General features: G+C 39.9%; 2 protein-coding genes across 2 annotated transcripts in view; one reads left to right on the top strand and one right to left on the bottom strand.

The window, feature by feature from the left end:
• Window position 1: 1 nt before the first annotated feature.
• On the bottom strand, window positions 2-5,778 carry cyb5d2 (cytochrome b5 domain containing 2). The gene is made up of 4 exons (XM_084730475.1): window positions 5,421-5,778; window positions 4,220-4,360; window positions 2,313-2,499; window positions 2-2,172 (listed from the first exon to the last, which is right to left on the bottom strand). Exons 1-4 carry the CDS (start codon window positions 5,671-5,673, stop codon window positions 2,001-2,003), a joined length of 753 nt encoding a protein of 250 aa, XP_084586601.1. The 5' UTR covers window positions 5,674-5,778; the 3' UTR covers window positions 2-2,000.
• A 79-nt stretch (window positions 5,779-5,857) lies between these two features.
• Window positions 5,858-13,024, top strand: part of zzef1 (zinc finger, ZZ-type with EF hand domain 1) — a 64,195-nt gene continuing 57,028 nt past the window's right edge. The window contains exons 1-5 of the mRNA XM_084730473.1: window positions 5,858-6,414; window positions 8,641-8,785; window positions 8,887-9,081; window positions 9,646-9,829; window positions 9,953-10,152. Coding sequence (XP_084586599.1) covers window positions 6,007-6,414; window positions 8,641-8,785; window positions 8,887-9,081; window positions 9,646-9,829; window positions 9,953-10,152 — 1,132 coding nt within the window. The 5' untranslated portion in view covers window positions 5,858-6,006. The remainder of the gene's footprint in view (window positions 6,415-8,640; window positions 8,786-8,886; window positions 9,082-9,645; window positions 9,830-9,952; window positions 10,153-13,024) is intronic.

The following is a 13,024-nucleotide window of genomic DNA, read 5'->3' as shown; positions in this document are numbered from 1 at the left end:
GTGTGATTCATTCGACCTCTTTATTATGCATAGTGTTGGAGAAGCTACTTTGAATTCACAGCTTTGAAAGGTACCAATTACTTCACACCGGTATCAGTTGAACTACAGCAAAGCTATGCTACAAGAGAAATCTTTGGTTAAGTTCACCCCAAAATCCAAAATACATATTTTTCCTCTGGCCTGTCTGCTGTTTACTCATCGATTTTTATTTGGCACAAGTTGGCAGAATTTTTGAGATATCAGCCATAGAGATGTCTGCTTGTAGAGAAGAAAGTAATTACAGTAGATTGTACTGCAGACAGAAAATAGTTCCTACATGAAAAACTGCACAACAAGGTCTGTTGATTATCTTGAGTAACCGTTTCATTATTTTGGAAAGAAGGCAGATATCTCTCTGCAACTCACACCAAAACAACCTAGATGGATAAATAACACTAAAGGCCTGTGGGAAAATGTGTATTTTTTTTATTGTAGGGTTAACTGTCCCTTTAACTAAAGCTACCTACTACTTTATAAAAGTAGTTCAAAGTACTTTGCAAAAAAAAAGCAACCAAAAAACAAAAAAATCACATGCTAACAAAAAACACAATTCCAATTTATTGCAATTGACCCTTTATAAGTTCCACCCCTTTTTGCGGTGCTCCAATAATAGTTAAGCAAACATGGCAACACTGTCAGCTTTCTCCTTTTCTTGTAAAAGCAACATCTTAAGTTAACTTATGTTAGCAAAACACTAGCTACCTAGCTAGCTGTTAGCAAAATGCAAACTAACTAGCTAGCTAATGATTGTTGCTTTTTTTTCCTCCTAAGACTGTCTGACCTAGGTCCACCTTACTGAGCTAGTCCTTGTTGCCTTGATGTGTCCATGTGATTGCAAAGAGAGTCTTTGTAATATTATGAAGGGGTCTATTGTATCAGGAAACTGACTTTTTTGTAAACCTACACAAGTTTTTGTGCCTAAACCTAACCGAATTGTGACTGCAAACTGAAAACAATAAGTCAACTAAGTCAAAAAAAAGTTAAAAGTGAAATTTAGGTTCACACTGGACACAAAGACCGGACTTTGACCCAGGAGACTGGTCTTTGACTTTGACTTCTCCAAAGCGCCAGTCTACGTTCACCCTCACGGCTGATCGGAGTACAGCAGTTGTAGCTAATCACAGCACTGTCGGGCAGCAGGGCCTCAGCATTTTGCTAACATAAGATTTGAATATGTCTTGCTTTTACAGGTCCTCTGCCAGCATCTTAACCATCTTCAAATTTTGAGTTTTCTTTTGGACATAGACAAGCCAAACACCTGGCATATCTGAAGTACAGGAAAGGAGAAAGTTAACTGAGGTACCAAGTTCATTCAACTTTCACTGGAGCAACAACAAAAGGGTCGGACATAAGAGGGGTCAAGAAGTGCCCATATGTTCACAGGTCACACATAGACATAGAATTCCCCATTTTTAGACGTGTTTGATGTCTTTGCAGTGGAGAGTGTTTACTCTCTTGCTTGCATAGCTCACAATAAAAAAAAACAGATTTTGTTGGTTGAGCTAGACAATGTCATGTATTTGCTCTGCTCATGTTGAGTCTTCCTCAGCACTGAGCAACGCCTGCCCATTTGCACTTGCACAATGGTGAAGTGTGTGGTGGTGGTGGCTGCATGACCAATGAATAGTGTGGGCACACAGCGGTCAAGAGCTGATGCTGGTCAGTGGGTTAAAGCAGAGAAGTGATGATAAGATAAAAATTTAAAATCTTCAAATATCCCTAAAATGATAGTAGTTTCAGTAGTGTGAATAACTTGAATCTTTTTGCAAATATGAACTTCAAGCATGTTACTGCAAAATTAAAAAAAAGTTAAACTGCTGGTTTAATTGCATGTAGTTCCCCACTCCCCAGTATTGATAATGCATGAGTTCACTGAGTGATTTACTGGCAAAAGTCGCTGTGTTTTCCTGAGTTTTGTGCAGGCATGATTAGGTTCATTTCCTGGGCTGCTCCAGAGACTGCTACTCTTCAACAGAGCATGAGTCAGCATGTGGAGGGCAGCCGTCATACTTTTGCAGGTTGGGGTCTTCTTCTGCTGCAGATGGGTCCTCGACACACACACAACGAACCCCACTGGAGCCTGGAGAGAAGAGCTTCCGCGGGACACCCGTCCAGCTTCTTTGCACTCCGCCACTGAGGAGAAAAAACATCACATCAGTCCTCATGTATACCAAGACAACAGAGCCAGTGTGAGACATAAGCAGTCCATCAACAATGCATCATGTGCCTTGTATGCTTGTTAATATTTGATTAGGCCACAACTATTTCCATACCTCTTAGTGGAGCACCAGACTCTTCCTCCACTGGCAGCACTCCACTGTGAGTTGCATGCTGGGAAGCGTAATGATTCAGCCTCAGACTGGGCCTTGATTCTCTGGCCCTCTGCTTGTGATGCTTCTGCCTGTAACAGAGCCTCTGTGGGCTGCCCAGTCTCACTATAGAACCGGCCTATGACCAGACCTGAAAAACAACACAGGAGAGGCTGGTGTTTTACTGAGGATGATGGTCGGTGTCCCTCGATGATTCAAGAGAAATGAGGTGAAACACACAAGTCAGCAACACTGAACATCAGTGATCAGTCAGTGACATTCAAAATATTGCACAAGCTGTAGCTCTCCATGATGTTTCCATGTGTGGAGCCAACTTTACTACTTCATACTGCATATTCTGGGGTTATTTAATCATTGATGTTTGTAGGAACCATTTACGCCTGTTTATTTCTGGTGTTACAGTCTCTAATGTACTATTTACAAATCCAGAAATGACCATGATGATAAGGAACGTTATGCAAAAAATGGAAGAAGTGATCTGACCCTGAAGAAAAAGTACCATGGTCTAAAAATGCTCCATTACAAGTAAAAGTCCTGAATTTAATGTTACATAAGTAAAGGCACAGCAGTTTTATCAGAAAATGCACTTAAAGCTACTACAAGGAACTTGAATATCTTGTTGATTTTGGAGGCTCCTGTGGACAAAAGCGGTAGTGTTTCCACCTTAATAACCACAAACTATAATGTAAAAAATAAAATTATCTGTATATAAAAACACCTTCTGCTAAAGTCTTAAAGTAAAAGTATTCATTATGTAGAATGGCTCCTTATATAGTGTTATATTATTATACAATATTATATTATTCTGTTTTTATGTGCTAATTTGAGATACTGGGCATACGACTAGGTAGATAATTAATATAGTTTTGCATCATATTTTCCAAATGTATATGTTTTTTTAATGTAAAAATTACCTACTAGCAATCGAATAGTAGACCTTTTTAACTGCACCCATATTGATATGATATTAATGATACTAATTAAGGTTCAGTTCCATTTAGTGTAGCAGAGCCTTTCCAGTGAGTCAACAACATGCACAACAGCAACAGCCTGACTGTGTTTGACCTGAATGGAACGAATTGGTAACACCTGTGTTAACTCTATTATTTTAAGTCAAAATGGCTGTTAAAAGTTAATTTCTTCCCTTTGTAGTGGAGTAGAAGTGAAGTAGAAGAACATAAAATGCAAGTATTCAAGTAAAGTACAATTATGTCAAAATTGTATTTAAGAACCATACTTGAGTAAATGTACAGAGCTACGTTCCACCACTGAGTCATGTTAATATCTACACTACATGTCAACTATGGTTGCAAATTGTGAGGACTTTCCTTAATCGATCATTGAGAAAATAAACAATCAATTAATCTTTTTTTCAACTGAAAGAATGATCTTGAACTCATACAGAGATAAGATAAATAATTTCAGTCCTTCATTAAAAATGTCAAACATTTGCTGGTTCTAGCTTCTTAAATGTGAAGATCTGCTGCTTTTGTTTGTCATTTATGACAGTACATGAAGAGTCTTTGGGTTTTGGACTGTTGGTTGGACAAAAGAAGACATCTGAAAACACTGAAACCTACATGTTAGACACATATACTTTAATATCTGAAAATACGTGTAGCATGGTCATACAAATAATCACTGTTGTATTTCAGATCTTTGCTTAATAGAAGATCAATTAAATTTTACATAATCGATCATATTCTTAATGACCAGTTAAAGCTCAGCCTCATTATTATAATGAAGCCGAGCTCAGCAAGGTCACCACTGACTGAATTTAGTTTTGGAAGAAATGGACGCACTGCGACGACAAATTCAAATGAACGAGTCGGGAGTCAAACAACACACACCTACAGCTTGGTAGTCTCTCTGATAGAAGGCCAGCCAGTCATAAAGGGCCATCACCTGCAGTGGGGACAGAGTGGACACATCATCTGTCAAGCCACCTTCTGTGAAGTCCCCAGTAATGAAGGCCAGTGAGGCGTCTCTGCCTGGAAATACAGACACACATATACCGTACAGGACATAGAATATTAATGCATCATAGCAGGACTGCAACTGACAATTATTTTCATTGATCAATTAATTGATTAATAGTTATTTGTTTTAAAATGTCAGAAAGTGATGAAAGATGTCAATTAGTGTTTCCAAAAGCTTAAGACAATGTCCTCAAATGTCTTTTTTTTGTTCGCAGCTCAAAGGTATTCAGTTTACTGTCAGAGAGGAGTGAAGAAACCAGAAAATATTCACACTGGAGAGGCTGGAATCAGAGAATTTTGTTTTTTTTTTCTTAAAAAATTAATCAAACCGATTAACTGATTACAAAGGTAGCTGGCAATTAATTTAGTAATCAATCAATTGTTGCAGCTCTGCACTGTAGCTGTTTATGTGCTACTACTTGTCTGATGTTCCTGATGTAAGTTTGTTGGGGAGTTGGGGTGTTAATTATCATCAGATAATATTAAACTAGTGTCTTATGATTAAATGTTAATAGATCTCTGTAAAGAACTGCTAGATTTTTAGGGTAGATGCCAATACTGATATTTAGAAGTAGAAAAATTTCAGCCAAGTAAAAAAATTCTGATAATGACATATTGGCCCATATATATAATATATATAGAATATAGAACAGGCATTTACTATTTTTTGCAATGGTCTTTCAATGTGTTTATGAAATACTTGTGGAAAACTTATGTAACAGAGACAGGATATTCTGCAGTTTAACAAAAAACTTTACATAAAACTACCCATAAAAACTTCATCAGTATTTCTTATCATTTTAAATAATAATTAGGGCTGCAAAATTACTTGCAATCATAATGAAATCAGAGAATGAGAACCAATTTGCAATTTTTTGAAAAAGGAAAAATGTGTTTGAGAACAGCATTATAATGAGGTACTGTAGTGCTGCAGATGATCTGGACTAAACATGTTGTTAGCCAATATTGGGTTAATAATATCATTCAACTAATATATCAGTCAGGCTCTTTGTTGTTTGTCAGGTGCAGCATTAACACTATATGGGCAAATATAAGACAAGAGGGAAATCACCTGCCATAAAGTGATAAGCACCACCAGGTCCATAGTGCTTGTGTCCCTTTTGTACATCAAAGACCTGTCCCAGTACGGCCAGGTAGAGGCCCTTGCTGCCCTTTCCCCCGTCGTATAGTGATAACTCACGGCTGCTCAGGAGCCGCACAGCCTGGGGCCCCGGGGTCGATTCATTTCCAAATATAACGGACCACTCGAGAGAAAGGAACAGCACTGCCAGAGATAAAACCGCGACAAATACATATGTGATCATGCTGTCCTTTAAACCGTTTTAGCTTTAAATCCATTTATATTACATTACATTAGTTCTAATTGAAAATCGTGGCAACAGCTACCATGGATGTATGACAACAAACGACGCAGGTGCTTCCGTGAATAGGGACCACAGCGCATGCGCACAGTAACATAACGCAGAGGACGTACCAGGCAGACTGACGTACAGTACGTCAATGCGGTAGTAGTGAACGGCAGTTCGAGCTCTAGCTGTAGGTTACAGGTCTGTGTACAGACCGGTACAACCGTTTCAAAACTGACAACCAGAGGGCCGCAGAGATTTTCGGGGGAGTCCTAGGTCGGTGAAACAAACATGGGGAACGCCGAGAGCGGCTGCGGCGGCGGCAGCGGCGACGAAGAAGACATAGAAACTGAGAGCCCGTGCTTCGCGGAAGACAGTCCGGCCTCTGCGGCCACTGGCGTCGGAGGCGGCGGAGGCTCCGGTTCTGCTAGAAGCGGAAGGGGATCGAATAACGTGCCCGTGCCCACCGGCGGACCACCCAGCCCCGGAGTCCTCCTAGAGCAAGTGAAACTGAGAGAAGCGGCGGCTCGCATTAGCGACTCAGGGATCGCCATTCAGGAATCTGTCCTGGCTGGGAATGAGGGTGTCCTGGTGCGGTGGCTGGAGGACCGGTTAAACCGAGGAGAGGAGTCTGTCAATGTGGAACAATTTTGTGAGATGTTGGAGAGCAGAGATGCCCCGAGAGATGAGTGTGAAGAGGTATAAAGCCACAGAGAGGCTAATACACCTCTCACTAATCGTGTGAAATGTCATTATGTGGAATGTCATGTCTACTCCTGCTCTTGTGTGAGGACAGATCGGTTTATAGCTGTGTCCGTACCCATTTATGATGACTGATTAGTAAACATGATTGCCCGGTGAGGTCATGACAGGGGCGATTCTGTGATCTTGTGCAATGAATCAACACAAATGAGCTATCGTGATGTCACCTTTGCCTGTCAGGTTTGTTGTGACAGGGGTTTTCAGATTTGGCCTACTGTAGCATAACTCTGCTTTGTTGGCTGACATCTGTTGTTGCAGATGAATGGGTTAACTCATGAATGTGTACTTTAGTCTGCGACTGGCTTTGTGTAGGGAGAATGTCACTGCTATACTTTAAATACTACACATTATATTCAACTCAGATGAGACCCAGAGCTATACCTGCCTGTTTCATGTCAACAGTTAAACAGACATCAAATATTTATAACTTCATTATGAGCACTAGATGTAGAGCATATTGTAGATAGATGATAACCATGATATTTTAAAAAAGAAACATTGATATCATGTTCATAATACAACTGTGATAATTTCATGTAAATATTCCAGCACCTCTTACACAGAACATATGCTCTTTTAATCATTTCCATTTCTTTCTGTAGTTACAGTTAGGATTACAAACCCACCTCACTACTCTTGTTTTATGAGTGTAATTCATTTACCAAAGCGACAAAACATTTTCTATAGATATCACAGTAATATCGTTGTAAATTATTTTGGTTCTGATAATTATGTAGTGAAAACTGTGACAGCCCTAATACAAATTTTTCCTCTTACCTGTAGTGCTATTTCTTCATCTAGATAGTTTTGATGTGAGCTGCAGACTTTTCAAAATATTAGTCTGCCTTAATTCTCTTTAGTATGATAGTACTAGATTGCACTCAACAGCAATGTGTCTTTCCAGAAATCATGACCTGGTTACTCAAGCACACCAGGTTGTGAACAGTTTCATGTAGGAACTATTTCTTTTTACCCACCTACACCTGCCAACCGCATCACAGAAAAAGTGTGCATGTACTCATGGATGAGAGGCTCACGATAGCATGGGATGTAAACAATAATGGCGTCCTTGGCTGAGCTGCAGAGGTGGCAAAATACACTCAAGTAGAAATACACATACTTTTGTAAAAAAAAAAAAAAAAAAAAAAAAGACTGGTAAAAGTACAAGTACAAATTCAACTTCTTTACTCAAGTAAAGTTGAAAAGGTACAGGCTCTGAAATGTACTCAAAGTATAAAAGTAAAAAGTTGTCCTGAAGGACATTTCTACTAGCTGTTTCTGTGCAAAGTTAACTGAACCTCACCTTTTCTCTGTGGTTGAGTTTCCCTCTCTGTATGTTTCTTTTTGTTACTTTTTTGTCTTCGTATCTCAGTCATGTGTGATCTGCCCTGATGGACACACCAAGAAATCCTCTTTTCTATGATTTATTTTCTCAGCCATTTAGGTTGAAATCAGTCTTGGTGTTGGGAAGACAGTAGGGCCATGATGCGAAATAGAAACAATCAATAATTCCTCTCAAAATCAAAAAAAGTAACAAGCATGTCTTTTAAAATGTAAGGAGTAGAAAGTACAGATATTTGTGTTAAAATGCAGGGAATAAACATGAAAAGTTGTGAGAAAATATAAATGGGTTAAGTACAGATACCTGAAAACTCCACTTAAGTACAGTAACAATGTATTTGTACTTTGGTACTTGCCACCTCTGCTGAGCTGTAACATTAGCACCACTGAGCTAGCTTGCATGGTGATTTGGTTGGAGAGTGTAGTTTGGTGGGAAGAAAAAAGTTCCTACATGAAACTGCTCAGAACAAGATCTCTGGATTATTTTGATTATCATGATTTCTGGAAAGAAACATTATTGCTGACTTTTTCAAATGCATTTTTTTTTTACGCTTTGAGAAAAACAAGCCAAGTGACACCTAGTTCCATAATATTGGTGGGAAGACAGACATCACTACAGCTGATATGTCAAAAACTCTGCAACTCACACTGAAATATTCTAGATGGATAATTAGCACTACAGGTAGGAGGAAAAATACTTACTTTTAGTTTTGCTTTGAACTGTGCCTTTAAGTTCCATCCATATGAGTTTGTGCAGGACTGGGAGTGATTGTGTCAGTACATGAAGTGTCACAATGTGTACTGTCTTTGTCTTTGTCTCAGGCCTTTGGACAGTTCGATGCAGAGGGGGATGGGGTGGTGGATGTAGAGAGCATGCTGATGGCTCTGAAGAACTCCAATGGAGCTAATCTAAAGGGAGAGCTGAGTCATGTGATTCGACAGCTACAGGCGTGCTCCCTAACACCAGGTAAGAGATGTGATTTGTTTACCAGGATGAACAAGGTCAACCACATTTGAATAGGTATGGTCAGCAGGTTAGTGACTTAACTTGTATTTTCCCCCCAACAGGTTTTGTTGACATATTCTCCAAGACCAAAGACCGGCTAGGGGCACACGCCTCTAAAATCCTTAAATTCTTACACAGGAATCGTATTCCCAGCAGTGCCATCCCCTTCCCTATCTTAGAGGGCTACAACAGCATCTGCACCATGAGGTCCAGTGTGGTCCAGGACTTCTTGGAACTGCTCTTGCAAAAGGAGAAAGGTGAGCACCAGAGCAGGACTACAACTAATGATTATTTTCATAGTTGATCAATCGATTAATAGTTCTTCGCCTATAAAGAAGAGAAGGAGAAATGTGAGCACCAGAGTAGGGCTGCAGCTAATGGGTATTTTCATAGTTGATTAATTGGTTGATTATTTTATTGATTAATAGTTGTTTGCCTCTAAAATTTCACAAAAAAACATAGATGTTGATCAATGTTTTCCAAAGCCCAAGATGTCATCCTCAAGTGTCTTGTTTTGCCTACAACACAAAGACTCTTTATTTGCACTTGATAGTCGTAACATAGGTGGAAGTGGTCCAAGGATAAACCTGAATGCAGACAGGTAACCCAATAGAAATAATACCCAAAATAGTTTGGGGCAGCTCCAAAGGCAGATTACGAGGTTTTAACTGTATTTCTGATTTCTAATTTCTATTTTCCTCTAAATTCCCCAGTGTATTTGAAGGATACAGTAATACTAAAGATTCATTTTGAGTTGTATCTGTCTCCAGCTACTGCACACTTTTCAGACATTCATCCTAATCTCTACTTGTTTCTTTCAGACTTGGATATCCAGTACAGAGCAGAGCTGGACCGTGACCCAGAGGTGGACAAGGTCAAGGTGGTCACACAGTGCTACAGCTCAATAGAAGCTTCATCTAATGTTTCAGACATTTACAAGATGACAAATGGGGAAACTGCATCTTTCTGGCAGTCAGATGGCAGCGCACGCTCACACTGGATAAGGCAAGGGCATCTGCTCTCAAGCAGCAGCTGATTATCATGAGTGCCTGATCCTCAAATTATGGAGTTTTTCATTGATATTTAATCCATTTTTAAGGAGGAAACTCGTCTCTTTTCTGTTCCCAGATTGAAAATGAAACCAGATGTAGTTTTGAGACGTCTGGCCATCGCCGTGGCTTCAAACGACCACAGCTACATGCCTCAGCTGGTCTCGGTGGCTGTTGGGAAGAACCGGCGTTCCCTGCAGGAGATCAGAGACATCCGCATCCCCAGCAATGTTACGGGCTACGTAGCTCTTTTGGAGAATGCCAACATCACACACCCCTGTGAGTCACCACCTGTCAGTCTGTCTGCTGCTTAGTTGAGTGTCTGTTTATCTCAGGCGTGTGTCTTCCCTCACTGATGCTTGTGGAGAAACTGTCTTTCTCATTTGTACCCCTCCGGCGAAGACAGAGCACAGTGTCAGTTACAGAGAAGCACCGCTGCGCTCATTGATGGTTGAAAATGCAAGTTTCCATGAGGCCAGAATTCAGGCATCGAGTCCAGGCACTGGTTTTGGTTTTTCATTTGGCTGCTGACGGGTGTTAAACTCAGGATTTCCATCTTCTGTCTCAGGTCTTAAAGGGATAGTCCACCCAAAAATGAAAATTCAGTCATTATCTACTCACCTTCATGCTGATTGAAGGTCGGGTTTAGTTTTTTAGTCCACAAAACACTGCTGGAGTTTCACAGGAAAACAGCGTTGCAGAATCTCCCAAACAATGGAAGTGATTGGTGACCAGTTTTCAGATCTAAAACAACAACCAAAGAAAGTCTCCGTGCTGCTCACCTGGCATAATCCAAGTCTCCTAAAAGTCTCGACATGCCCTTCACTTATGCACCCACACCATCACACCACCCACACCCAGTTCAGATGGTGAACTCACGCTCGTAAATGTGGCTCCCTGCTAAGGATCTACAGTGAAGATTAAAGGGGCTTTCACATGACAAGAAATTTTCTCTTTGCTCACCTCCAGGTAGGGCGCAGAGGCGTGGAGGAGCTCAGGTATACGTCATCAACAAGTGCGAACTATTCACCATTGCTAGGCAACACCAAACGCTACTTGTCACTCTGGAAAGACAAGGTACGAGGAGGAAAAAGCAGACTCCTCCTCTGCAAAAACAAACCGCAGCTCTATGTAACAACATGATAGGATTTACTGTTGCTGAGCTAAAGGACAGTTTATATAGCTACGAAACACTGATCCTGTCACTGTGTCTGCCTGGAATAGCGAACGTACACAAACAGCTAAACTAACGTTAGCATTGTATTTAGCTTAACGGTAGTTCGTAAACTTTGCCTAATCACAAGCCTGATAGCCCGATCTGACTACTGACATTTCGCCAAGCAATACTCTTCCTGCTGAGATTGTGGCGTGGTTTTAATGTGGTGTTATACAGTTATACAGTACAGTTTATGAGCACTCCCATGTAGGGATGAAACCTGTGTTAAAATTATTGAAGACCGTAGTATTGATAAGCTTTGACCTTATCATTTATTTTATTGGTACTTAATAACATTCTGGAGGAATTTATTATTTATCATGCTGCAGCCTCTCCCCTGCTCTCTGTGTCAGGGCAGAACTCACATACATGCACACACAGTCAGTGAAGAGCAGAGCAGAGAGGCCACAATGGAAACAAAGCGAGTGCATTTACATTCATACAAGTATCCTGGTTATTATCTGGTTTCTCGGATTATCCCAGTTATGTTTTGCACATGTGAACATCATAAAAACAGGGTGCTGTTGCATGTAAACATCTTATCCTGGTTACTGATCATTGTGTGTTGGTACAGATCTGACTGGTTGACATGGTGGCAGAAAAGATACAACTGCACACATATGATCAGAAATCTGGATACTGTTAGAATCATGTATACAGTGATATGACTAACCAGGCGTCTGATGTTCCAAAACCAGAATACTCTTGTATGTAAACTAAGTCTGGAGTGAACCAATTGACGATAACTCAGAGATTATTTGTTCTGTTAAGCCGAGACTTTATCAATACACCTGTTCAATAAGCAAAAACATGTAAACATGTTGAAGGTGATATATTAATCTGCTCTGTCTGCAGTCTCTCATCCACCATCACAAGCACAGCAAGCTAGTCAATTATTACAAACAAGCTGAACTGAAAGCTGACTGAATTCTAATTGTTTGGCTCAGTTTGCCACATATCTTAAAATTTTGTGAATTCTTGTAAATTTACTGCTGGCTGAGACAAAGCAGCTCTGCTTCCCTCTGCCAGTGGTACCTGGAGACAGTGAATGATATCAGCAGCAGAGGGAGGAGGACAGAGACAGGACAGGATGAAGGACTGATGTCAGAACTGACATTTCAGTCATCAGCATTGTGATGTCAGGAATATGATTTAATTTATTGACATTTTAGATGATCATGATTTTCTCATGATTGTTAATGATCTAGATATTTAGTTATATTCAAATTCTTAAATTCTAATCTTGTTTTGAATTGATTTGTTTTCACAATAGTCGCTTTTTTAAAAAGCTATTAGTTAGTAATGAAAAAGAATGCCAAGAGTGTTGATAAAGAATCAAACTGATAAAAAGTATCAATAGCAGAGTAGTACTATTGATAGAGTCATAACAATCCCTACTCCCTATCATTTGCTTAGAAGTCAGAGTCCAACAAAGGACCAGCAGCCACCACAACAAAAGCCTAACTTCACTCACATTTGTGGTGCATGAGCAACAGGATGCTGATTGCAGTTCACTTACTGACCACTGGTGTCATTAATAACAAGGAATTTTTGCACACTGTCTTGCTTTCAGCTGTCATATTTTATATATATATATATTTTATGTATATATTGTTCTAAGTGACCCTCATCAGGTATGTCGGCAGGATAAAAATGTTTCCATCAGAGGACCCCTGAGATTGATGATCATCTGAGACTGCTTAATGCATCATCAGACTGAATATATCGTTCAAAAAATCACAATTAATCACATCACAATAAATCTTTAGCATGCATGTAACCTTACACACCCTGCAAGTATCATCATATATCATCATAAACATCATCCTACACTAAATACATGTATCCTTAAAAGCCATTAAGAAGAAGAAGACATTCTTTTTTACACATAGGACACATGTCCAAACAGGACCTGTAGACATGCATCAGAGAGAT

Source organism: Lutjanus erythropterus, chromosome 11 (assembly GCF_056507025.1).
Source record: "Lutjanus erythropterus isolate fLutEry1 chromosome 11, fLutEry1.hap2, whole genome shotgun sequence".
Taxonomy (NCBI): domain Eukaryota; kingdom Metazoa; phylum Chordata; class Actinopteri; order Lutjaniformes; family Lutjanidae; genus Lutjanus; species Lutjanus erythropterus.
This window is presented reverse-complemented; position numbering and strand designations above follow the sequence as displayed.